This window comes from Rhipicephalus microplus, chromosome 9, assembly GCF_043290135.1.
Source record: "Rhipicephalus microplus isolate Deutch F79 chromosome 9, USDA_Rmic, whole genome shotgun sequence".
NCBI classification, from domain to species: Eukaryota; Metazoa; Arthropoda; class Arachnida; order Ixodida; family Ixodidae; genus Rhipicephalus; species Rhipicephalus microplus.
Window position 1 is genome coordinate 131075590 of NC_134708.1, and position 27542 is coordinate 131103131.

At 45.1% G+C, this 27542-nt stretch overlaps 1 protein-coding gene and 1 long non-coding RNA gene across 2 annotated transcripts in view; one reads left to right on the forward strand and one right to left on the reverse strand.

Moving 5' to 3' along the window:
* The window catches only part of LOC142772160 (uncharacterized), a 38987-nt gene extending 23054 nt beyond the window's left edge, over positions 1–15933 (reverse strand). Inside the window, exon 1 of the long non-coding RNA XR_012886299.1 lies at positions 15811–15933. This is a non-coding gene — a long non-coding RNA (uncharacterized LOC142772160). The remainder of the gene's footprint in view (positions 1–15810) is intronic.
* The window catches only part of LOC119164636 (uncharacterized), a 221930-nt gene that overhangs the window by 182328 nt on the left and 12060 nt on the right, over positions 1–27542 (forward strand). Inside the window, exon 7 of the mRNA XM_075874308.1 lies at positions 17631–17864. Within this exon, the coding sequence (XP_075730423.1) occupies positions 17631–17864 (234 nt within the window). The remainder of the gene's footprint in view (positions 1–17630; positions 17865–27542) is intronic.

Sequence of the window (27542 nt, forward strand, 5' to 3'; positions counted from 1 at the left end):
AAATGTGTATTAGATGCCACGGACGGAGCTTCTTGTGAGGGAAAAAAGAACGAGAAAATTGTTCACTTTTGATGCCTTTATAGAGGCAGTCAGAGTTGTACTTATTGCTAAATTGTCGCAATTCCTCGAGTTGTTAGAGGCATGATTAAAGTCAGTAAATGTTTAAAATTTTTGGCAAACCTCTTCGCTGGTGCCACGCCCAAGCTCATTTGTTCTCATGTAAAAGAGAAAGCAAACATGCATTCACTGTTTGTACATGAAGCGGTAAGTTTCTTGTGCGTTTTGATTAATGCTACATGTTCTGAAAGTTGTACTTTAAGAATTGTTTTTCACACTGGCTCACTACCCTAGAAGGAATTTGATTCTTAGGTGAGTTCAGGCTTTCGTAGGTGCCATTTTTGAGCGGTAGTCTTACACTTCACCTCAGTTTGGGAATTTGTGATAGGCTGTAAAACTATCTTATCTGTATCATACAAAATTTTATGGGAATGTATGGGTTGTATGCTTCGAGTTCAGTGTATTGTCAATTACATGCCATTTAATAGAATAGGCACTACATATTCTTCATATATGGTGATGCCAGAACAGCACGAACATCATTTCATGAGAAATCATATTTGCTCTGATTACAGGACCAGAGGGTGCCACTGACGCCCTGCGTAATCTACTCCGGCCCCAGTCTAGAGCAAGCCTGCTTCCTGAACCTCCGCGTGGATGACTGAAAAATCTTCCACGTCAGTAATGACGAAGAAGGAGTGACAGCACTGATGAGTTACTTTTTTTTTATTTTCAACATTACCTACAGCAGCAATGCCTTTAACAAGCACCGTGATAGAGCGGCTTTTTCTCGGCGTGAGTTTGGAGTTTATCAATAAAGATATTCAGACAGTACGATGCTGAAAATTTTAGTGTCACAATGCCTAAACAAGTTTCTCTAGTGTGGTCATGGTAGATGAATATATGTTGTTATTTGTGTAAGTTAATTTACTGACTTCTAGCTGGGTCATTCCATGTCAAACGTCCCAGCCATTTTGTCGGCCATCTGAAATGTATTTGAAAAATAATTGTGCTGACTTACTGCGTGGAAAACAGTGAACCGCTAGAATATTTCAGCGAGAAAAAAAAAGTTTTGTACACGTGGCTGCCTTATGAACTTCCTGGCTTAATGCCATCTGGGTGTCATTTGTGGAAAATTTCATTTTAAAAGTACCGGTCCTTTTTTTTCTATACCGAATCCGGTCTACATGTTAAGTAAATGTGCTTGTGCAATTTATTTGAAGCTCAGTTATATTAGTGCAATATGTTTGCCACATTCGCTTCCAGGAATCAAGCCAAAATGTGTTATGTTTGCATTTTTATTGCAATATTGTGCTTTGTATCAATATCTGACCAGTGAGTACTTACTCCACAGACGGTATACTTTAAGAAAAAAATATCTTTAGACTTCTCAAGCTGCTAAAATATACAAGAAAATATCACCAATTTTCGAAAATCGTGATTTTTGTCCCAATCGAAAAGAAATTTGCACCATGTGGTGGTCCGATTAAAACTTATTATTATACTTATGAAAAAGGGTTTATTGGCGACTGTTGCGACGGTGGTCCTACGATGAAACACGATCGGACAAGAGCAACGGTCGAGCAGATGCCGGCGAAGATCAGCACGAGCCGAGCGAGCGAAGCCAAGCACCCAGTACCCAAGCGGTGGCGATGTTGTTTGCCAACGATGCGTTTTCTTCTTCACAATTTGCCCCCGCCGAAAAAGAGCCATCCTGGCGACCTAAGAGTCTGGAGGCAGAGGGCTATGATATGGCTTAAGGCGGGCGATGTGGACGATGTCACGTCCACGCCGGCGCATGTCGTCAGATGGGGAAAGTGGCTCGATGAGAAAATTCACCGGCGAGGTTTGCTCCAAAACGCGGTATGGGCCCTCGTACTTTGGAACGAGTTTTGAGGATATGCCGGGGCTTTGGTAAGGAACAGCCAGCCATACAAGTGATCCCGAGGAATAGCTGGGGCTTTGTGAAGAGTCGGCGTTGTTTTCTTTCTGGCGCTGTTGTTCTTGTGACGTAAAGGTGCGTGCGAGTTCACGGCACTCTTCCGCATTACGGGCAGCTTCGGACACAGATGGGCATTCGGATGCGTCAGGATGGTATGGAAGGAGAGTGTCGATGGTGTGGGATGGTTCGCGTCCATAAAGAAGAAAAAAAGGTGAAAATCCAGTGGTAGACTGTGCCGCGGTGTTATATGCGAACGTGATGAATGGAAGAATGCGATCCCAGTTAGTATGATCGGATGTCACATACATGGCGAGCATATCGCCAAGGGTGCGGTTAAATCTTTCCGTGAGCCCGTTAGTTTGCGGGTGGTATGCAGTGGTCTTGCGATGAACAACATGGCATTGAGAAAGCAGAGACGTGACGACTTCTGATAGGAAGGCTCGACCTCGGTCGCTTAGTAGCTCTCGAGGTGCACCATGTCTTAGTATGAAGCGATGAAGGATGAAGGATGCTACGTCCCGCGCAGTGGCACTTGGAAGGGCGGCGGTCTCAGCGTAGCGTGTTAAATGGTCCACAGCGACTATGATCCACCGATTTTCATCTGATGTTGTCGGTAGAGGGCCATAGAGATCAATTCCGATCCGATCGAAAGGTTTGGCAGGGCACGGGAGTGGTTGAAGCGCACCGGACGAGTTGAAAGGCGGTGATTTGCGGCGTTGACAGTCAGGGCAGCCCATAACGAATTTTCGAACGAAATTATACATTCCGCGCCAGTAGAAGCGATGGCGAATGCGTTCGTAAGTTTTGAAAACTCCGGCATGACCACATTGGGGATCGTCGTGAAAGGAGGCGCAGATTTGTGATCGCAAGCTGCGCGGGACAACCAAGAGCCACTTACGACCTTCGGGGGCGTAGTTGCGTCGGTGTAGCAGCCGATCACGAATCGCGAAATGAGCAGCTTGACGTCGGAGAGATCGTGGTACCGCAGTGGTTGACGATCCAGAGAGACAGTTAAAAAGGGAAGCGATCCACGGGTCCTTGTGTTGTTCACCGGTAAAAGAGTCGAGGTCGAGAGATGCGACGGAGTTGGTACCAGTGGTTTCGCAGGCCGAGTCGGGAGGTAAAGGCGAACGCGACAGGGCGTCGGCGTCAGAATGCTTGCGTCCGCTGCGATAGATGACACGAATGTCGTACTCCTGGATTTGCAGTGCCCACCAAGCTAGGCGGCCAGAAGGATCTTTCAATGTGGCGAGCCAACAAAGTGCATGGTGGTCCGTTACCAGGTCGAATGGGCGACCGTACAAATAAGGGCGGAACTTGCGAAGCGCCCACACTAGCGCCAAGCACTCTTTTTCAGTGACGCTGTAATTGGCCTCAGCTTTAGTAAGTGTGCGACTCGCATAAGCGACGACGTATTCTGAGTAGCCCGGCTTGCGTTGGGCGAGGACGGCGCCTAGACCAACCCCACTAGCGTCTGTGTGAACTTCCGTTGCAGCTGTTGGGTCGAAATGCCGAAGAATTGGAGGAGATGTTAGCAGACTACGGAGCGTGGCAAACGCGACGTCGCAGTCAGAAGACCAGGATGAAAGGTCTGCATCACCGCGTAGGAGGTTGGTCAGTGGTGACATGATCGAAGCAAAATTTCGCACGAAGCGCCGGAAGTACGAGCATAGTCCGACAAAACTGCGTAATTATTTCAGTGTAGTAGGTTTCGGGAACTCAGCGACTGCTCGCAGTTTTGCAGGGTCGGGTCGAACACCATCCTTGGACACGATGTGCCCTAAGATGGACAGCTCTCGCGCGGCGAAGCGGCACTTTTTAAGGTTCAGTTGGAGCCCAGCGTTGGTTAAACACGTCAGCACCAGTTGGAGCCGACGCAGATGTGTAGGAAAATCGGGAGAGAAAACGACAATGTCGTCGAGGTAGCATAGACACACAGACCACTTCAGTCCACGCAGTGTGTTGTCCATGAGTCGTTCAAACGTGGCAGGAGCATTACAAAGCCCAAATGGTATTACGTTAAATTCGTACAAGCCATCTGGTGTAATGAACGCAGTTTTCTGGCGATCAGCTTCTGCCATAGGAACCTGCCAGTATCCAGATCGTAAGTCTAAGGAGGAGAAGAATTCGGCTCCTTGGAGGCTGTCAAGGGCGTCGTCGATGCGCGGTAATGGATAGACGTCTTTCCGCGTCACCTTGTTTAATCGCCGGTAGTCGACGCAAAATCGATTCGATCCATCCTTCTTTCGAACTAGAACGACAGGAGATGCCCAAGGACTGTGCGATGGTTGAATAACGCGACGGCGTAGCATCTCTTCGACCTGGTCGTTGATGACGTGACGTTCTGCTGCAGAGACACGGTACGGTCTTTGACGCAATGGCTGGTGCGAACCGGTGTCAATGTAGTGGTGCACTGCGGAAGTCCGACCCAATTGCGGCTGAGAAACGTCGAATGAATTCGCGAAGTGTTGGAGAAGATTAAGAAGCTCGGCGCGTTCATGGGCACTTAAGGTGTCGGCGATGGAACTCGAGAAGGTGTCATTCGATGAGCATTCCAGTGGGGAAAGGGCATGAAGTTCGGTCGAGGCGCTACTGCACGATTCGTCTGGCATGTTAAGGAATAAAGAGGAATCGAGGTACTCCACTCGACCGAGACATTCGCCGGCAAGTAGCGTAAGTGGTGCAGAAAGGGGGTTGTGGACGAAAATATTGCTTCGGCCCGCAGTGACGTCGAGTGTAGCGAAAGGCAAGGAAACGGCTCTGCGGCTCATGAAAATGTCGGAAGGTGTAAACATTACTGTAGCGTCGTTATGGTCATCGCAGCAAACAGGGACAACGGCAAGAGAGGCTGGCGGAATTTCAGTGTCTTCACGTACGACGAGTTTTGGAGACCGCTCAAGAGTTTCGTGCAAAGGTTCGTCAGACAGGTGCGAAAATTGAACTTCAGCGCGTGCGCAGTCGATGACGGCATGATGTTGTGACAGGAAGTCCCACCCGAGGATAACGTCATGCGAGCACACCGAAAGGACGATGAACTCGACAACGTACATAGAGCCTTGGATGAAAATGCGGGCCGTACAGGTGCCGAGAGGTCTGACTGGCTGTGCGCTAGCCGTACGAAGCGATAGTCCAGAGAGCGGCGTGGTCACTTTGCGTAGGGAGCGGCAGAGCTGGGCGGCTATAACAGAAACGGAAGCACCTGTGTCGATGAGGGCAAATGTAGAAACACCATCGACGGATATGGCGACGACGTTAGCAGGTGAAGTGCGAGGACTTGGGCATTTCGATGACGGCGCAGTTCTTGCCTCTGGAACTGCGGCGTTCAGTTTTCCCGGTTGGAGGAAGCGGGTCGGGGACGCATTGGGGACAGAGATCGCCTGCGAGGAGACGGCGAGCGGGAAGAGTGAGTCGGAGCTGGGCGCTGGGGTGACTGAGACCCGGGAAGATTAGTGTAGCCATACTGCGGTGAAGGATAGGGAGCAGGTAGGTGCGTGGGCGGCGGGTCATACGGTAACGGCCAAGTAGCGTTGTGTTGCGATTGGAAACGACGACGACAATATCGTGCCACGTGTCCTGGAGTACCGCAGGCGTAGCAGATTGGTCGATTGTCAGCAGTGCGCCAGGAATTGCTGACTCGCGGTGCAGCCCAAGGTGTCGAAAGAGGGGTAGAGTGGGGAGCAACTGCAGGCATGGGTGGCAAAAGCTGCTGGCGGGGTCTGCTGCGTACCACCTGGGCATAAGTAAGAGGCGCGGCCACGGGCTGCATAGCCGGCGCATGGGGAACAGTCACGGCCACAGGCTGCTGGTGGGCAGCGACGGGAACAGCCTGAGCTACCTCTTCGGCAATAACGTCGCGGAGTGGTGAGGGCAGACGAGAGGATGGCGGCTGCTGCGTGAAGGGAATCAACGACAGTTGCCGAGCTACTTCTTCACGCACGAAGTCTTTAATCTCTTGCAGGGTTGGTGCGTGGTCGGGAACGGAAGTGAGACTGGAGAGCGAGTCGGCGTGTGAGGAAAATGGCCGAGTCAGGGCGCGCTGCTTGCTCAACTCGTCGAAACTTTGACACAAAGTAACAAGTTCCGCAACGGTGGCAGGATTACGGGCGAGGAGCAGCTGATATGCACCGTCATTTATCCCTTTGAGGATGTGTTGAATCTTCTCCGACTCGGGCATGGTGGTGTTCAGTCGGTTGCAAAGTCCAATGATGTCTTCAATGTAGCTTGTGAAAGATTCCGTTGGTTTTTGTGCGCGAGTCCGCAAGCGTTGTTCGGCTCTGGACTTGCGGACAGCGGGTCGGCCAAAAACGTCAGCGAACAACGTTTTGAAGATGGACCACGTCGTAATGTCGTTTTTGTGGTTGTTATACCACATTTCGGCTACGTCAGTGAGGTAAAAGATGACGTAAGTCAATTTGTCCGCGTCATCCCACTTGTTGTTTGCGCTTACCAGTTCGTAGTTAGCGAACCAGTCTTCCACGTCAGTCTCATCAGCTCCGCTAAAGACTTTGGGCTCTCGCAAACGAAGAACGCCGGGGTTGCTGGGGGATGGAGTGGAAGAGCCAGGTTGCGCGTTGTTGGTAGCCATGATGGTAGGTAGCGTTCGGTTGCGCAGCTCCAGGTTGAGGCGACGGCGAATGGCAGCACCCAGGTTCAGGCGACGGGGAATGTCAGCACCTCCACCAATTGAAAAAGGGTTTATTGGCGACTGTTGCGACGGTGGTCCTACGATGAAACACGATCGGACAAGAGCAACGGTCGAGCAGATGCCGGCGAAGATCAGCACGAGCCGAGCGAGCGAAGCCAAGCACCCAGTACCCAAGCGGTGGCGATGTTGTTTGCCAACGATGCGTTTTCTTCTTCACACTTAAATTGAAAGCAAATAAAGTTCTTTTCATATTGATAATCTTATCACAAAAAGGACAGCGAACAGCGCTGGCTATCAACTGAGTTTTATTGAAGGTGCTACGACCGCTTTTATACCGAGCACAAGAACAGGGCTCATGTGCAACGACACATGTGTGACCATGACAAAATAATCTTAACTGAGAAAAAAATACTCTCTTTCGGAAAAGATAAGTGAAGGTGTACTGAAGCACTGATCCTTGGCCTTCCTGATAAAAAAAAATCTTCTAAAATCTATGGTTCATTTTTTCTCACTTTTTTTTTCAAAAACCCTGTTTTATGAAACCTAGGACTGCACTTACATTCTTTACAGTGTACGGCCACGAGACTATACCATAGCCATTCTTAACATTTAAAGCATGATGTCTTTCTCGATCATTGAAGCATTGCCCAGTTTGTCCTATGTTTAGTTTTCTACATGTTAACGTATCTGATACACAACATTAGATTGGCATTCAGTAAACCGATTCTAGTGATGAATGGTGCAACATTGACTATTCCTAATGCTGTAAGTGCACACACTTTTGAAAGCTAGCAAGGGGCAGAAAATAAGTTAATATCGTATCTGCTGGCTCTTTTCTTCAAATTGTGAGACACATTATGCATGCAAAAGTTATGGGTCATTCTGTTTCTCTTTTTGTCTTGTTTCCTTTAACTTTACTTTCTGCAGGAGGATTTAGATAACGGGTGTGATGATGGCGCTTGAGTATTGGCTGGTGCTATCAGCCCAGGAGTGCTAAGAATGTTCTGCCTTTCGATAGTGGGCATTCAAAATTAGTAAAAAGAGGAATTGCCACCACATGTATTCTGGCCAGCCTTCAGAAGTCATGTTACCACACGCGTGAGGTCAGCTTTAAAATCCAGAATAAAAGAAATAAAAGACGCTGGATATCCCAACAGCATCATCACACCCGTTTGTAAAGCCCTCCTCAAAAAATAAAGTTGAGGAAAACACAACCAAAAGCACTTGTCGAGAAGAACTTGTCGAGAAGATAAAATCTCGGTGAGCAGTATCGAAAGGTGCCACAGACTTGGCAAAAAGAACGAGAAAGCTCGCCCGGTTATAATTAAGCTCCTAGATTATCGTGACAAGGTGAAGATTTTGAAGTCGTGTCCAAAATTAAAAGGAACCCCGTTTTCGGTCTCGGAAGATTTTTCTAAGAGAGTGCGGGAAATTCGGAAAAAGCTCTGGCAGAGTTCTGCAGAAGAAAGAGGAGCTGGTAGTAAGGTCAAAATGATTTTTGATAAGCTAAGCATTGACAAGAAAATATACAGACGGGACGAAAAAAAAGGCAAGCGTTATAAGGTTTCCGGAAATTCCGAATGACTTCATAACAAAACGAAATCGCCTTTCATTATCTTAAACGTAAATTGCCGCAGCATTGTCAACAAATCAGTCCAGCTTGAGGGTCTCATACTGTCGCACGATGCCGATGTAGCCGTACTTACTGAAACATGGTTAAGCAGTGAAATTTTTGATACCGAATTTGTCCCAAAAGGCTATAACGTGTTCCGCAAGGACCGCGACCGAAGAGGAGGAGGCGTTGCGATACTTTTCAAGAACTCATTACATCCGCAACAATTGCCTGATATATTAGAAGTTGAGGGCATATTTTGCAAAGTCTATATAGGCAAAGTTCGTTATGTTATAGGTGCGGTTTATCGTCCCCCGAACTCTTCTGATAGTGTTCTGGATAAGCTTAGAACCTACCTGCGGCAAAATATAAAGCCACATGACAAACTCATCTTGTCAGGAGATTTTAACCTGCCTAATATTGACTGGGAAAATTTTTCTTCTCATTCTACTAGCAATGCTAATCACGAAATGCTAGATATTCTTTTTTCGTTCGATTTACTGCAGGTTGTTAAAGAATACACTAGAGAACTAAATGGTTCAAAATCTATCTTGGACTTATTCTTTTTGAGTGGCTCAATCCAAAACACGGCAATATGTGAAGTTATCAGTGGTATTTCGGATCACAGGGCAGTTTGCTAACTTTTTTAGATATGTGTGTTGACCGCTGCTGTACAAAAACTTCCTTTCCAAATTTTTCCCGAGCTGACGATGAATCCATTCTGGATATCCTTGATTTTCATTACGATGATTTTAAACACTCGGGTAGCAGTGTGAATGATCTGTGGCTTACTTTTAAAGATATTGTCTTTGAATGCGTGGAGCGTTTCATACCGAAAATCGTTAAAAAAACTGAATGCCGGAACCCCTGGATTGCAAGAGAAACGCTACATTTACAGCGAAAACTTAAACGAATAAAAAGCAAAAGAGCGAAATCTCATGATAAAGCTGCTTATACACCGCTGATAGCTAACCTGTCGGGCGAACTAAAACTGCAAATTGCGCGCGACAAGGAAAGATACCACGAAACATCGCTTCCAACTTTTATCAAAACATCACACGAGAAATTTTGGAGGCTGATCACGCCAACATCTCGCTCGATTGACTCATTCATGATAAGCGGCCAAAGAACATGCAATGAAGAAATAGTTTGTTCCGCCTTCAACGACCACTTCAAGTCTGTTTTTACTTGTGATAACGGCATCCTTCCTGATTTTTCAATATCGCTCCCACCTATTCCAGACTTAGTCATTTCCGAGAATGGCATTTTAAACTTACTGCTGAATCTGGATGTTAAAAAATCAACCGGGCCAGATGGCATTCCAAATGCCTTCTTGAAGCGCTACGCAGAATGGTGTTCTCGCTATTTGTTTATTTTGTATACCCATTCGTTGAATGAGGGCCAACTGCCAGATGACTGGAAGATCGCCAAAATTAAGCCTTTACACAAAGCGGTAGACAAGTCATCTATTCCGAATTACCGACCGATTTCCCTTATATCAACATCATGTAAAATTCTAGAACACATTATTCATAAACATATAATTACCTTCCTTAATTCTCATAAAGTATTAACAAATGTTCAACATGGGTTCAGGCAGGGTTTTTCAACGAATACTCAATTAGTAGAAATTACGCATGACTTTTCTCAAGCAATCAACGAAGGGAAGCAGACGGATGCCATATTTATGGATTTTCAAAAAGCCTTCGATAAAGTTTCGCATGCTAAATTACTTCACAAATTAACTTGTATTCTACAAAACAAAAAGATCCTTGACTGGATAACAGCATATCTAACAAACAGGCGTCAATTTGTTACGGTAAAAAATACATCTTCTAAACACGCTCCTGTAAACTCAGGCGTTCGTCAAGGATCCATCCTTGGGCCTCTTTTTTTTTCTGTTATATATAAATGATATCGTCACTGACCTTTCTGTTCACATTAGGTTGTACGCTGACGACTGTGTCTTATATGAAAAGATCACCTCAGTTGACGATCAAATTAAACTAAATCGGAACTTTCTAAAAGTAATTTCGTGGTGTGCCAAATTGCAGATGCCTGTTAATTTCGCTAAAACAGTTTTTATGAAAATTACCCTTAAAAAAGACCCTCTTTTGTTCCAGTATTCCACCAACAATACAATTCTGTCAGAAGTAACTCAATACAAGTACCTTGGTCTCTGGATTACAAAAAATCTATCCTGGTCAAAGCACATAGATTTTGTAGTAGCTAAATCTCTCCGTAAACTTTTATTTCCTAAGGCGTTCTTTAAGATCAACCACACCAAGTATTCGTCTCCTCGCTTACAATGCCATTATCCGTCCTATACTGGAGTATGCTGTGGTCATATGGGACCCGTTCACTCAGACTGATATCCAAAAACTTGAAAGGGTGCAAAAAAAGGTTGTTAGGTTCATTTATAACTCATACGGTCCTACTTCAATTACAAAACTTCTCTTGAAAAGCAAATTTCCAAACATTCCAGACCAAAATCGAATATTGCGCTTAAAATTTCTTTTCCAGTTAATAAAAGGTCACTATGCAGTTGACACATCACATATCATTCACTTTTCATTGGGTTACGGAACAAGACAGAGACACAATCTTACTATCTCTCCATTGATGCAACGAACAAATTGTTTCAAATATTCTTTTTTTCCGAGGACTATCGTGGATTGGAACAATCTACATAACGATGTTGTTACCCTAAATACATTGTCTGCATTTGAAGAGTCATTGCAGAAATGATTGTTATCTATGTTTGTACCTTGCTTTTTGTTGATTCTCTTGTCTCGAAGAATCACTGCAGCTATCAGTTACATAGGTTTGTATTACATTTGTTTTTGATTGTTTGTTTGCCTGTTTCCACTGATGTTTATGTTTATGTTTTGTACCACCCCTGCTATGATTTTGTAAAAGATCGCAGTATCAATAAATAAATAAATAAAAAAAACAGGACGACCAAAAACCTTTGCATGTTATACTACATGAGCTGTCTCACAATTTAAAGAAAATAGCCAGCAGATATAATTTTAACTTGTTGTTCTCCACCGCTTGCAAGCTTTCAAAACTGTGTGTACTAAAGAGCAACAGGAATAGTCAATCTTGCGCCATTCGTCACGAGAATAGGTTTACTTAATGCCAATATAATGTTTCTAAAAGCGTGTTTTTATCAGGAAGGCCAAGGATCAGTGCATCAGTACACCACTTATCATTTCCGAGGGAGAGAGAGTACTCTTTTTTCACTTAAGATTATTTTGCCGTGGTCGCACATGTGTCGTCGCGCATGAGCATTGTTCTTGTACTCGGTATAAAAGCGGTCATAGCACCTTCAATAAAATTCAGTTGACAGTCGCCGCTCTTTCCTGTCCTTTTGTCTCTTCCTGGAGTTGTCGCGCTGTGACAAGAACACAACCATGATGAACCAACTTGCCCAAATTAAGCTCTTGTTACTTAACATGTAGACCGAGTTTGGTATAGAAAAAAGGAGCGGCGCTTTTAAAATCCAATTTTCCACAAACAACACCTAGACGGCAGTCCAGGATGTTAAGAGGGCAGCCACGTGACCAAATTTGTTTCCTTTCCTAAATATTCTAGAAGTGTACTTTCTGCAGTACAACACGAGTTTTTCGAATACATTTGAGAAGGTCGCCAAAATGGCTCGGACATTTGGCATGAAATGACCCAGCCGTGTCATTAGCCATAATTATGCATTACCTCTTTTGTTTGTGTGTTCTGACTCAGTTTCACGTTTGTTTTTAGCTCATCCTGTTTTTCATCACTGTATTGGTTTTTAAGTATTCGCTGAAGTTATATGTGCAAAAAACCACATGTGTTTGCGTGTACATCATTTCTCGTAACCGATTGTCATACATCCAGGAATACAAAGCTGAATCCACTGTGATTGTATACATTTGAAAACATTATCGGTATATATTTTCGTGTACATTACTTCTTGGGAACTATTGTGTACATGGAGGCGTGTAATGTGAAATCGCGGCGATTCTCGATATTTGAAAGAATTATAAGTATATATTTGCTTGTATTTCATTTCTATTTGCCGATTGTGTGCAAGAAGGACTATTAAGCTTAAACCACTGGGATTGTAGATACTTGAAAGAATAATAAGTATATATTGGCGTGTACTTCATTTCTAGTCTGTGTGTACTTGAAGCAACATACTAAACTGAAACCACTGTAATTTTATGTTTCAAATAATTATCAATAAAGTGAAACTAAAAATATATAATAAACATTTGAGGTGTTGCGTCTGTGGTGTGCGCATGCTAAACATGTTACACGTCTGGTGACAAAGTTGTGTGGCAGAAAAAAGTGTACAGGAATGCACCAAATACTAAATTGGGTTATTTGTCTAATAAATGCAATATGCAGGGTAGCAAGGCTTAGTTTTCTGTAACGTGCATTATGCATATACTGTGAAGTATATATAGATTCAGCCGAAGTTCATACACGATTGCACGTGTTTATATGTTGATTGCACGTGCAATCGTGTTTATACACGATTGCACGTGTTCAATGTGTGTGTTGCCCACACACATTGAATGGAGCTCGACAGGTGGCACACCATCGCCAATCAGGACTACTTTCTTCAAGTACTGTGTAATTAGTGCATGCTGATATCTATTAGTGCAGTCTAAAAGAATACTGGCACCCCTGCAATGGGCACTCAACACCCTTGTGCATCCTTTTCGCACCCACCTGATTCGGTGTTAAAAAAGTGGAGGATAATTAAGGCACCTCTTTCAAGGGTGTTATTGTAACACCCTACAGTTTTTACATGTACACCTTTTTTTAAAGATGTATGGAAAAACACCTTTTTTGGAAGGTGCTGAGTTGACACATTTTCGGTGTCGTCCGTGATACAAGACCATTTATACCCTTTTGGGTGTAACAATTTTTATTGTGCACGGTGTATTCTCCCCAAGTGAGTGTATGGACAGAACTTCTCAATAGAACAGTAACAGGCATGTTGTCGATGTAAGTCACCGCAGAGCATCTAACTTCTAACAGAATGTTGGTTTTTTTTCTATTTTATTCAAGTGCAAAAAAATAACACTACGGAAAGATAGGAGTAAAAACATTCATGTCTGACGAGGTCCTCCCAGCAGAAACAACAACAGTTTGTACATACGCATTGACAACAAAAGTGGAAGCAACTAAAAAATTCACGTATGAAAAGTAGTCTTTCACGTACAACGTTGAATACATATAGAAAGACAGAATAAAAATTTACAAGTAAATATATAATCAAACGTATTATTGTTGACGTGGTTATCGTACACAACGTTCACAAGCATTAAGGCGTTGCAGGAGATTATACGAAGACACCTTTCCAACTTGTTTTTGGCCGAACAGTTACCACACCGCTAGATGCAATGCTACCTGTCGATGACAACACCGACCACGACCATAACACTAGCGACTTCACGCAAACAGTTGAAGAAGCGAGGCAGCTGGCGCGACATCATATTCATCAGCAACAAAAATATGATGCTGATTGGTATAAATTGTGATGAAGAGACGTCAAGTACGCTCTTCAGGACCAAAGTATGGGTATGGACACTCGTACGCGAACATAGGCTCTTCGAAAAGCTACTTCGACGTTATTTTGGCCCGTACAAATTGCTTCGCCAGCTTGGTTCTTTGAACTATGAAGTTGTACCAAGAGCAAGTAACATCATCGAGATGGCGGCATCGCGCACAAACTGTGCGCGTCATCTGAATGCAGCCATACCACGAAAGACAATCAGCCATCAAGCAAGACTGCTGGAGAATGCCAGGTACTACCGGTAATAGCTATAAATACCAGCCTGGACCCTAAACAACCTTCCGGACGATGCACTCTCGGGAGGGGGATTATGACGCGAAATAAAGTACCCTCGTCAGCCATTGTACGCCCTCCATGTTGTCTGTGGCATGCGTGCGAAACAGACAAAGCGAAGCGCCCATGAACAGTGCCAGGATGAACGCTGCGAACTCGGGCACGTACGAACTGCGCGAGACAAGAAGATAGAATGCAGAAAAATTTTCTTGGGCGCCCACGGAATCGCATGCGCGGCGCGGTTGCGTAGTTACAATTGAGCGCATGCATCTGTGTGTGACCCGCGAAATCTTTTATTATCCGTCAAGCGTGTGTCCAGCAGATAATTACCGATCTTGCCTTTACATACCTGAAGCCCTTGCAAATTTTCCGTATCGTTTTGCCCGAGATGAAGCCTTGCACACCAATCAGAAGTGAGAATTGTGAGCAGATTTTATTCGGATCCTACAGATCACAACAAACTCATCTGGAAGAGCTGCACCTTTCCTGATGCATTAAAATTCATTTGAGCAAATGTGAATATGTCGCTTGAGAAAACGTCGCTTCAAATTTAAAATTTTTGTTTACAGTAAGCAACCCCAGCAATTGCAGTTGCCACTGTTCATTCATATGCTGCTTTTATGGTGCCTTCCATGTTTATGTTTGCGCGTTCTTCGTCGCAAACGTTTTTTTTATTGTTCTAGGATGCATGATACGTGGTTCAATATTAATTTATTCTCGTCAAATAGTTCAATAGTGCCTTATTATTTAAATACTTTCGGTAACTGAGTGCCAGCTTCTACAGAGACATCTCTGTATTGGATGCTTCAACGAAATTGGCCTACACAGCTGTAGCGCACGTTGAGTTGCATCGTCTGATAACTGATGCTAGCGCTGACAAACAACACCAACAAAACAAGGCACACTCGAGGCAACACCTAGCGTTGTGTTGTCTCAAATTTGCCTTTTTTTTTGTACCGTAGTACCATACCAAAAAGCCCAAATCCACACGCTCATTGCATCGTCTGCACTCACACACATGCACGAGTTAACATCCAGATACCTTTATAACTCGCTGAATTCATCTAAGACAGAATATTGGCATGTTCGAAAACCTAGTAATAGCTTTGAGAATTACTGGGTTACCGGACTGTGGCACTGAAATCGTATGGCGCTTTGTGCAACCACAATGTGTGCTCCGTTCTTTTCGCTGAGTCACCGGGGCGAAAAAGAAATGTTTAACAAAGAAACTCATTCGGAATTGCTTCCCTACCAGGAATTTGCATCAGCAGAGAAGCAGAATATGGTAGGTTTCTACAGCAACAGTTGTCTGCTTCCCTGGCTCATTTTAACGCCACCAAGTCTCTCCATCTATTCGGTCTCACGTTTATGGCTGCAATAACCAACTCTGCTAACTCTGAGAAGTGTGCGAACAACACAGTGAAGTTATCCCTGTGATCGCCTTCACAAGTAGTGATATCATGCAAAGTACAATGCCAAATGCGAGCAATTCGGCTATCGGAAAACACGTTGAAAGAAAAATAAGTGTGAGTTGGCAGCCAATGCTCCCTTCGCTTTCTGGTGCAGCTGATTTCTTGGTTACCGCTGATTGCACGTCGCTTAAATATGATAAGGAGTACCTAAAGCTTTCGTTACACTTCCTACACGGTGACCCCGGCATCAGTAATCCCTGAAATTGGATCTAGATAATGAAATTAAGCGTTTAGGCTCACCTTGGAAGCAATAGTAAAAGAAACCTGGCTAATCCCTCTTCGGTATAAAACGGTCCTGTGCTTGTTGGCCGTAGCAAAGACAGGACCAAGTTGAGTGGTGGAATATAGGAGAGGCCTTTATCCTGCAAAGGGCGCGGTCAGGTTGTTGTGTTGTTGAAGATGATGATGATGGTGGTAATGATGATGATGATGACACGAAAGCAAAACTGCGATTCGGTCTAGTTGGAACGTATCCATCCTGAAATTTTTGCCCAAGCACGCAAGGACTCAGAAAGGAAGTTTCTTAGTCCATGTCTTAGTCCCTGTGTGCTTGCGCAAAAATTTCAAGATGATAACACGAAAGTGAAACGTGTCTTCACAGATGTTGAGCATTTATTGTGCATTCCTTCGCCACAAGGGCAAAAGAGTGCATGCTACAGCAACAAATTGCAAAGTCGCACGATGAATGGCAAGCAGTTCGAAACTTGCAGCGCGCAACTAAGCACGCACATAATGGGCATACACAGGACTAGTGCGAACTAGCTACTGTCACAGCTCGACACTTAAAGCACGCAGTTCAAACTAAAAAAAAAGACGCATAAAACGAACGCACGAGTGGGTATAGTAAAGATAATTCTTACTTGCTCGTTTGTGAGCAGTGTGCTCCTTTCGTAAACGCTGCCGCGGCAGTGAGTGAATCGACCTTGGTGATTTCCCGAATCACGAGTCTAAAAAGCACGCGTGTAGGGCAAGATCATGCTACGCGGAAGTGACGCTCACCCACACGCAAGAGGTGACTACCTTTATAGCTCGCCTAACGCGATACCTTCGCTCCATTTCGCTACTGGCGACGAAAACGTGCTAAAAATGCGGAGCTCTGACTGCCAAATGGCTTACGGTGTATATAAATAGCTAGCCGTTATCAATCTACCCAACGCACGCTCCATGGCCTAACGGCTAGCACAGCGCGCTGCAGTATATAGGAGAGGTCTTTGGTTCGACGCGCCACAAAAGCCTTTCATTCATCTTTCTTTCTTTCTTTACAATCTGTTAGTATATATTTTACAACGCCATGTCCGTGATGTAAGTACGTCACCATACTTCCATCACTAGGAAGGGCTTCAAACTGGGCTTGCATTGGAGCCTGACTTGAACCTGGTGTTCTTTCTTCACTTTAGTTCTACAGCATACCCCAAAGCACCGACATAAAACACTTTTGTGTTAATCTATTCTGAACGCTCGTTGTGCCAAACACTTCGTTCTGAGTGCTTTTGCGTACAGATGGAGCCTACAGACGGCTTCTCGTAGCTTCAAATTTGGTGGCACTCCCTCTTTAGGCTGTTATTCCCAGCGATCTAGGCGCACGGTGCTGGCATAACGATCTTTATGGGCGACGAGGCACGAAAGGAAGGCGTCCTCGATCTGTACGGTATATGCTGCAAAAATGTGACCTACTTGATTAGAATCATGGCTGCAGGTGCACACAGCTTTTGCAGAGATGAAAATCCAATTGCAGGGAGGATAGCGAAGAAACAACTGATCAGGCAGTTTTATAGTGGACCCGCTAAAGTGGTGTAGTGGTTATTTAGCACTCGGCAGCTGACCCCCAGGTCATGGGACCGAATCCCGGCCACATTTTCGATAGAGCTGGAAGTGCTTAAAACCGGCCCTTATATTTAGGTGCACGTTAAAGAAGCCCAGGTGGTCTGCATTCCCGGAGCCCTTCACTATGCCATCTCAAAATGCCATAGTGGCTTCAGGACGTTCAACCCTAACAATTACTATTATTAGTTTCATAGTCGTGAACTTCATAATTCAGTGAATTTCTCCTCTCACGGCAGGCTTCAATGGATCCGTCGACGAAACTGGCTCAGAAGCTGGGCTGCGACGCCACCAACAGCACTACATGGTTTACTTGCTTGACGGGCGTGCAGCTCGACAAGCTCCTGTCTACCGCAGCACAAATGGACATGCGCTTCGCCCCGGAGTGGGATCCACTGTATATTATCTTTGGAACCTCCGTGAAGAAGCTGCCTCCCATCAAGGAGGCAATCGCAGGCGCGGACTCCGCACAGGTTCGCAATACAAATATCGACATACTGTTTGCTCGCATGAAGCCCTTATTATTTTTTGCGCTCGTCGGATTACCAGGCGGTTAGACAGCGTGGTCCATGTTAAAGATACGCAAAGGCACAGACAAGCCAGAAATCCCGCATTTGCCCGTTCTCTAGGCCTAGTTCATGCAGGTCATTCAGTTTACTATGGACCGGGGAGGGCTTCAATTTGGGCCTGCATTGGAGTCTGACTTGAGCTTGATGTTCTTCCTTCACTTCTACAGCATACCTCAAAGCACCCGCTGTGTAACATCAAGGTGTTTGTTTTATGGCTTGCCTGGGACTTTTTGGATGCATCGTGGTGGTTGTCAGTTGGTTTTTAAACCATAATAATAAATGCAATAAAGTGAATCTGATGTGTAGTCGTATTACGCATGCACCAGTAACTTACATCACACAGCATACGCGACACTGCGTGGTGCAGTCGCGCTAATCACATTCAAGAGTAAGGGGAGGAGATGCTAGCGGAGATGAGCATACGCACTACATGAGGTGTTGGTACATCGCATCTATCGCGAGCGTGTGCGCGATAAAATAGCCTTGCGAGTTTCGCAGTTGAAAGGAATTTCAAAATGAATTTCATTGTAACTGCCAGCGTTCATGGCTGGAGTCCACGAGGTCGATGGGCAGCAGTCAAGACCTCAGATCTGGGCCATTTACTTTCCATTATAAGTACGTCTCCGTCTCAGACTACATACCTGTATGACCAATACGTATACGTATTGGTCATACAAGAAAAAATGCCGCCATATCCACGAAGTGAATGATGATGAGTGGGCGAAGCTCCGGAGGTAAACCTGGTAAACCATGAATCCTCCGTACATTTTGCCCGCTCGATTTTATTGCAACGCTCCCCCTAGCGTACGTCGCCGCACTATATCGAACGATGACACGCGCCATATGTGGCATCATTCCTATTTTATAACACCTCGCATCTTTCATAATCAACTACACGTACCACCGTCTAGTTTATAACATCTTGCATCTTTTGGACGGACGGACGGACGGATGGACGGACGGATGGACGGACGGATGGACGGATGGACGGATGGACGGACGGACGGACGGACGGACGGACGGATGGATATGGCTGTACCCTTTAGATCGGGCGGTGGCTAGCGTAATACTTAGAACTGAACGAGAGGTGGCTACATACAGGGGACGCACAGCCCACGACTTAAGGAGCTTCGCTCCTAATATGCAGCATGTGGCGAGATACACACCTCGTATGGCGAGGACATACAGCCGGGCCAAGGCTGTTCGCCTGCATTTTACTGTCGGGCCTGTTTGTCAAGCCCCATTCCCGCACCGAGCGTGACTGAGAAATTCGGGGCGTAACATATTTTTTGTCTGTGTGAACAGACAAAGCGGTGCATCATCCCCTGTTCGAAAATGTGCTGCTGCACTGTGCACTGTAATGACAGAACGTTATTTTAATAAAATACTTTCGAAATTTGCTTTAAAAAATAAACCCTTCATGAATTTTAAAAAAATAAAAGGATCTTTTCTTTTTCATTCCTAGACACAATATTATTCAGAAGCACAGTTCTAATTCTTGCACCCCACCACGGTCTACTGGTTAAGTTACTCGGCTGCTGACCTGCAGGTCGCGTGATCGAATGCGGGCTGTGAAGGCTGCATTTTCGGTGGAGGCGGAAATGGTGTAGGTGTAGGTCCTGTGTGCCCAGATTTGTGTGCACGTTAAAGGACCCAAGGTGGTGGATATTTTCGGAGCCCTCAACTACGGCGTCTTTCATATTCATATGGTGGTTTTTATGAGTTAAACGCCACATATTTATCAATCAATCAGTTCTAATTAATGTTGCACTAGATGTACAAATAAGTTTCGCATCACTGTTTCCGCTTCAAAGGAAAAGTAATTACATAAATGACCAACGGCTAACTATACAAGTAAGGTTCAGTTGCTATCAAAGCGATATAGCCAAGCATTTTACCAAGGCGTTGATGATCCTGACAAAGTTGGTTATGATGACTCAATGACGAATAATTTAACGTCGCAAACAAAAAATTGTAGCCAGCTGTATTCATGTCGCCGTCAGTGATGATGCTGGCAAAGCTTCCACCCTGACTCGCCTGAGCATTTTTATGGCGAAGAACGAACTGACTACACTGAAGCTACTCTTCAAGAACTTGCTTTTAGGCGAGTTTGTGCCTTAGTTTGCTTAACACTGGCGCTATGCTAAGAAAACAAAAAAGTAGGGAGGAAAGAGACTGACGGGCGCCAAACTGCCAACTGTTTACTGCCAGTACAGCCTTAAAAACAGGTAAGCCTCTACCTGTACGAAGTGGAGTGAAAAAGTTACCACACACATGCCATCACGTCTCACGTCAGCAGTTGATTAATGAAGGAGAACTGTAACTGATAGAATACAATAGACGTGTAACTGACACAAGGGATGCATTACTTCGAATATAATAGCCTCTAGCAGTTCCCCTGCTTTTTCGTCTCTGCTTTTGCCAATATTCCTATGATAATCCCAGCTTGCTCAAAACGTGGCACACACTAGCATGACGTGACGTGCTCAGGAAGATGCGTAACATCATTTTAGCACTACTATTATTGGAATGCTTCCTGAGGCGGTCGTTAATACGCCGTCCCGTTTGTCTAATGTACGACTTGCCACAGCTTAGGGTATTTTTATAAACAACACTTTCGGCACACCGCCTAATGAGTTTGAAATGCCTCTTTTTTCACCCTTGCTGCTTAGCACGAGAAATTTGGGGGCACATGTATGCCAGCTTATTCAAGGCGGAAAACAAAATGAGGGGTCATTCTAGACGCCTAAAGCCCCACAGGAAGAAATAATCACAGAGAAAGAGCGTCAACTCGCAACTGATTTATTTGCAGGAGAAACGCAGGAAATATATAGCCGCACACGCATGTGCAGAGCACACTACTTCACCTAGTCACATGACCACAGACAAACTGATGACGTTCAACCAGCATATCTAATTAAACAACGAAGCGCAAAAATCAAACTCAGACTTGCGCAAGACAACTGACGTGTCACTTATACACAAGTCACCTTTTTTATTTATCCAGAACGCTTCCATTATTTCACGGGCCAGAGCATCTGGGCTTTTGGCGAGGACAGAAACGCTTGAAAACCTCGCCTCAAAAGAACAGGAACGGCAATGCGCAGGCAAATGTGCTCCGGGATTGTTTCGAATAGAACGCTCATGTTCCCTAATTCTCACGTTCAAACACCGCCCAGTTTGGCCGATGTAAACCCGGCCACAACTAAGTGGGATTAAGTGCACCACACCCACTACGCAAACCACATACATTGAAGTGTGTATTTTTCCACAGGTAGAGGCACTCGGTGTTTTATATATACGTGGGCATAGGCCCGCCAGCTTTCGGGGCGCAGAAAAAACAACAGACTCATTGTACCTGCTCGCCACGTTCTTAAGGTTGTGCGCTACCTTATGAACATATGGAACAACCATAGGTCGTTTATCCCTCGGCTGCCTGCAGTTTGCCCTTGAACTCTTGAAGGAGGGTTTCCGAAACGGATACAATGACAGAGTTAGGATAGCCAGCTGAATGCAGCCGCCTAACATCATTCAAGTAGCTATCCTGCACCCTGTGATGGCAAGATTGCACTAGCGCTCCCTCGAGACACATGGTTGCAATGGCTTTTTTTACAAGTTTAGAATGAGGTGCATCAAAAGGTAAAAGTTCTTTGCGCGAACGTGAATGATACGCCCAGCACACGTGTCGCTCCGAGAACATGATGCTCAAGTCTAAAAACTGCAATTTATTGTCAATGGGAAGGTCATGCGTAAACGAAAGGCCGTTAGCATGTTGTCTGAAAAGTGCTAAAGTATCATCCGCTAAACTAGTGGTGGTCGTCAGAGGGTTAGTGTTTAAAATGACTAAAAAGTCGTCCACACACCGAAAGACTTTCAGCACCTTTGCATCGTCAATTGCTTGAGCTAAAACAGTGTCTAAGGCGGATAAGAACACGTTACACAGCACTGGAGCGACACAAGATCCAATGCGGATCCCTTGTCACTGAACGTAAAGATTGCCATCATGTGATACAAAGGTTGAGGTAAGATAAAATTCCAACAACGTCATAAAGTTATCTAGAGATACGCCAGCAGCCCTCTCAAACGCTAGAACTCCGTTCGTTTCAATACAGGTTCTAACGATTTTGAATAGCTCCGAGTGCGGCACAGAATAGAAAAGGTCTTCAACATCGACTGAAAAGCCGTACGCACCACCCTGGAGGCAGTGCAGAGTCTACGTAACGTCATTCGAGTTCTTCACTGCAAACGGGTCTCTGACTTCAACTGTGCTAAGGCGCTTGAGTAAAAATTTACTGACATGCAACTGCCACGAGTCACGTTCACTCACAATGCACCTGAAAGGCATGTCAACCTTGTGTGTTTTGTCGTCACGCACTTTCGGAGAAACCATCTACAGCTCATGCAAGCTGACAAGGAAGGTGGTTTCGTGGTACTGACAGCCAAAGCATTTGGTGAAAAGGCTATTCAAGCTCTACAGAAGAACTTCGTACCAACGACGTCACAAGTAAGCAAGGTGAAGGCTAAAGCTATTCTGCTATGTAAAGATCTTGAACTTTTAAAAATTTCTAAGGCTATTAGCACCTCCAGGCAAGCAACCCTGTCAGTGTTCTTCAGTGCAAAAACATGAGCTAGTGGGTGTGGTGGTCATGTGACTAGGTGAAGTAGTGTGCTCTGCACATGCGTGTGCGGATATATATTTCCTGCGTTTCCCCTGCAAATAAATCAGTTGCGAGTTGACGCTCTTTCTCTGTGCTTATTTCTTCCTGTGGTGCTTTAGGCGTCTAGAATTACCCCTCAGTATGACGAACCAACTAGCCCAACAACAAGTACTTCTAAGCTAAAAACATAAAATGGATTAAATAAATTGAAACATGCAGTAGTGCGCCTGGTCAATAAGAGATTAAAAAATGTCACATAATATCAGTGCTACACAAGAACCGACGCAAACGCCTTTAGTTTGCAATTATGTGCCACCTTCGATAGAAACGAAAGTATCCTTGAGGTATGCTTCCGGAACAGTAAGGAAATTAGGTACCGACTTGTTAGCATAAGCAACAAAGTCAGCCTCGCCTCTTTCTTCAATGCACAACTTAACAGCACCAAAAAGCTCAGAATGTGGAACTGAATAAAAAAGATCACTCACATCAGCAGAAAAAATAACTTCAGTTATCTTTACGGCAGAAGAACCGGGCAACGTCATCAAAATTTACCAGAAAAGTATTGTTGACAACAAGGCACTTGAATGAATTTACCAGAAAACTACGCAAAAGATATCCCCTTTGTACTTCGAATCTGCTTGGACAAACATTCAGTGCCAACGTCTTGATAAAGTTTGCCGACTTTCTCCTTCTGTTTTGCCAGTCTCCTTTCTGTATTCTTGAAGTCCTTCTTAGCAGCCTGCAAACCTTTTTGTCTGAAAACAAATGTAGACAAAATCACCACGAAACCACTTTGCTTGTACGATTGCATTAGGCGTAAGTCTTTATTCTTGAAAAAGACACTACACGATTAAATGCACGCACGTGGTGTCCAGTTCTTGCTCTTGGAGCACATTTTTGAAGACAGTCAACACCATTCAGCAAACACCACTCACGTAGCTCCAATGAAGCTTTGCGTGCTATTCTTCGGTTTAGCACTAGCAGCTCATGTGTTATGACGGCCAACTCAATAGTAAACTTCGGGCCTTTTCTGAAAAGATGCCCCGCCAGGGTGGTCTAGCGGCTAAGGTACTCGGCTGCTGACCCACAGGTCACGGGTTCGAATCCCCGCTGCGGCGGCTGCATTTCTGATGGTGGCGGAAATGTTGTAGGCCCGTGTGCTCAGATTTGGATTCACGTTAAAGAACCCCAGGTGGGCGAAATTTCCAGAGCTCTCCGTTAAGGCGTCTCTCATAATCATATGGGGGATTTGGGACGTTAAAGCGCACATACCAATCAATTTTCTGAAAATACGGCTAACATCATCTGATAGGGGCATGTCGCACATGACCTTTGCAGTCCCGGTCTGCACGGCTTCCTTCTCGTTTAAATGGACTGTTCTAAGAAGGTTCTTAAGCATGCACTTACAGACAGCCTCAATTTCAGATCTGATGAGCCTACGGTGTTCCTTCAGTTTCTTCAACGCAACCCAATCAGGAAAGTTGGCTTAACAAATACTTCTCGAGAACTCATCACACAGTCTAACTTGGCGCCCTAACTCATAGCGTAAAATATTGCTCACCGGTTTTACAAGTCCCCAGGAAGGCAGGACACACCCGGAAAGGGCGGTAACTTCATGAGGTGAGAAACCTTTCCGGATGCAGAGTCCCGAATATATTGATTGACATGTCAAGGCAACAATATTCCATTTCACTTTGTGCAGGTTCGGAAGTCAAAAGGAAAGGTTTTCGGGGACAGAAAATTCCGGGCCCACTGTACTAGAAATGCATTCTAGAAGAATTTGCTTTTGGGAGAGTTAGTGCCTTAGTTTCTTGAACATTTTGAGACTGGCGCTTACTAGGAATATGAAAAAATAAAGAGTAGAGGAAGGAAACAGACGGGCGCCAAACTACCAACTGTTTACTGCCAGTGCAGGCTGAAAAACAGGTAAACTTTCATTCATGCGCAGTGAAGTGAAAGAGTAACCACAAACATGTCATCACGTCAGAAGTTTATTAAAACAGGGCAACTAAGATTGACAGACTACTATAGACGTGTCACTGACTCAAGTTGACCCAATACTTTGAATGTAATACGCCTCTAGCAGTTCCCTTGCTGTTTAGTCTCGGCTTTTGCCGATACTCCCATGAAAATACCAGCTTGCTCAAAGCATGGCACACACGAGCATGACCTGACGCGCACAGGAATGATGCATACCATCGTTTTTACTACTACTATTGGAATGCTCTCTGAGGCGGTCGTTAATAGACCGTCCCATCTGTCCAATGTACGACTACCCACCGTTCAGGGGAATTTCATGAACACTTTTGGCACACTGCCTGAACAGTTTCAAATGCCTTTTTTTGGCCCTCTCGCTGCTTAGCACGAACAATTCGTGGGCACAAGTGTGCCAGCTTATTCAGGGCAGAAAACACAACAGGTGTCCACCTTCTTGAGGTTATGGCTCAGCTTGTGCAAATAAGGCATGACCGGTGGTGTAGCGCTCCTTTCTCTCAAGTGCTCTTCCTGAGTGTTGGTATTCAGCTTCCGTGGCAAACATTCGGCTACGGCATGCAAGACAACCCGACCGCGAAAATGGACCAGCTGTGCGGATCACCGTCGAGGTTTGAACGACCGCACTGGTGGGTTGTGTCGTGGAAATATTACGAGGGCCGCTCGTCGAAGGGCGTGTTTGTCTGGGTCACCAGTGTAGCGAGGAACCTGAGAGACGTAAGGCGGCCGACGGGGCCGTGTCGATCTCGCCACCTTTAATTGAAGCTAGCGAAGTGGAGCGGCTGCGTCTGCTGGCGTCCTATTCGCCAGGAGCGTGAGCTCGTTCTTCCTTACTCACACCTCGAGCTCCAGCAGGAGCGGCACGAGAGGCGCGGCAGCTCGTAAAATGATGATATATCACGATGATGACGGAGCTACAAGATCACCGCATTTTTAGGGTCGAATCACCTTGGTGTGTGGGAAGTTCCCTCGTAGTAGTAGTTTGTTGTAGTAGTAGCCACTTCCAGTTAGTTTCAAGAGTTGCTTAATATCCACTTCTAGTTAGTTTTCAGAATTGCTCACTAGATGGGGTTGTGTGTATAGGTACTCGGCAAAGCGGTCTTGTGCATGAGATCAGAATTTCAAGCAAGAATAAAAATTAAGCAACCTAGAATAGGTAGGCTTGTCTTAGGAGCTCACGGGAATACACCAAATCAGGGAGTACAAGGTGATATGGGATGGACATCATTTGAGGGCAGGGAAGGTAGCAGCAAGATAAAATTTGAGAAGAAAATTGAGAGAAATGGGGGAGGAGCATTGGGCTAGGAAGGTATTCAGCTACTTGTACATGAAGAATGTCGATACAAAATGGAAGAAGCGAACCAGAAAATTGACTGGTAAATACTTAGAAAACAGCAGGGGGCCACACCAAAAAGAATTATCGGTTAAGAAGAAGGTGAAGGAAGCTGAGACCAATATGTGGAGAATAGGCATGATTAAGAAGTCCGCACTAGAGATCTATCGAACTTTTAAGCAGGAAATTGCCTGGGAAAGGATCTATGATAATACTCGGGGTTGTTCTCTACTGTTTGAGGCCAGGACAGGAGTATTGCGAACCAAGACATATCGGGCCAAATACGAAGGGGTAGACACGGTATGCAGTGCGTGTGGAGAGCAAGAGGAAAGTGCCGAACACTTGATATTATTCTGTAAAGAGGCTTCACCCTATAGTTCAGGATCATGGCGCAGAGTTTTTCAAAGCACTGGGGTATAGAGACAGGGAGGGCAAAATAGACTTTAAGCGGGTAGAATTAATTAGAAGGAGGTTATCTGACTGGTGGCTAAAGTCAAGGAACGAGAGAAAATTAAATCATTCACTGCAAAGTACGAATCTTCAACCTCACTACTTAAAAAGAAAAAAATAAATCTAGTTTTTGGTTCATTAAGTATTACGGCTTGGTGGCACTAGCCACCACCCGATCGAAAGGGTACAGCCATATCCATCCATGCTTCTATCCATGCATTCTTGGAAATATTATCACTAAATGGCGTTAGTGGTTTCGTATAATAAAAAATCACAGCAAATGCTCGGAGTGAATGAGTGGGGTAAAGCGTCCGTTCATTCGTGCATCCGACCATCCGATGCGTGCTTTAGTGTGATACGAGCGGACGCACAGACAGACAGACAGACAGACAGACAGACAGACAGACAGACAGACAGACAGACAGACGGACGGACGGACAGACGAACAGACGGACAAACAGACGGACAAACAGACGGACAGACAGACAGACAGACAGACAGACAGACAGACAGACAGACAGACAGACAGACAGACAGACAGACAGACGGACGGACGGATGGACAGACAGACAGACAGACGGGCAGACAGACAGACGGACAGACAGACGGACGGACAGACAGACAGACAGATAGGGCGGATAGGACGGATGGACGGACGCTTCACTCCACAAATCATCATTCACTGCATGGATATGCTGTAAATTTATCACTGTTTCATACACACAATCAAAGACTGCTGGTGCGTTCACTTGCTTGAAGTCATGGATGGAAATGTGAGCGCTAAAATAATTAATTGTAAGTTTAGTTACTTTTTAAATCGGGGGAGTAAGCATTTCGACTTTGTGTGTAAGGAGTGTCCGTATACGCCCGCTCAGTGTTGCATGCCACTGACAGTTTCTACTATGTATGGTTACGTAAAAAAAACGGCGGCACTTGTTTTCACCAGTGAGGCTAAATACGCTTTTGCTTACGGATTTCGCGAAGCCCTCTGCGACAACCATCTAGCCGTTCTACTCTGTAGCAAGTTTGGTAAATCCTCAAAATGTTCGCATTCGGCGTGGATGTGTCTTAGTGCTTTGTAACTCCGAACGCTGTTGAGGAAGCATAACTCTTTGATAGTCTTTATAGGAACACAAAAACATATCAGGA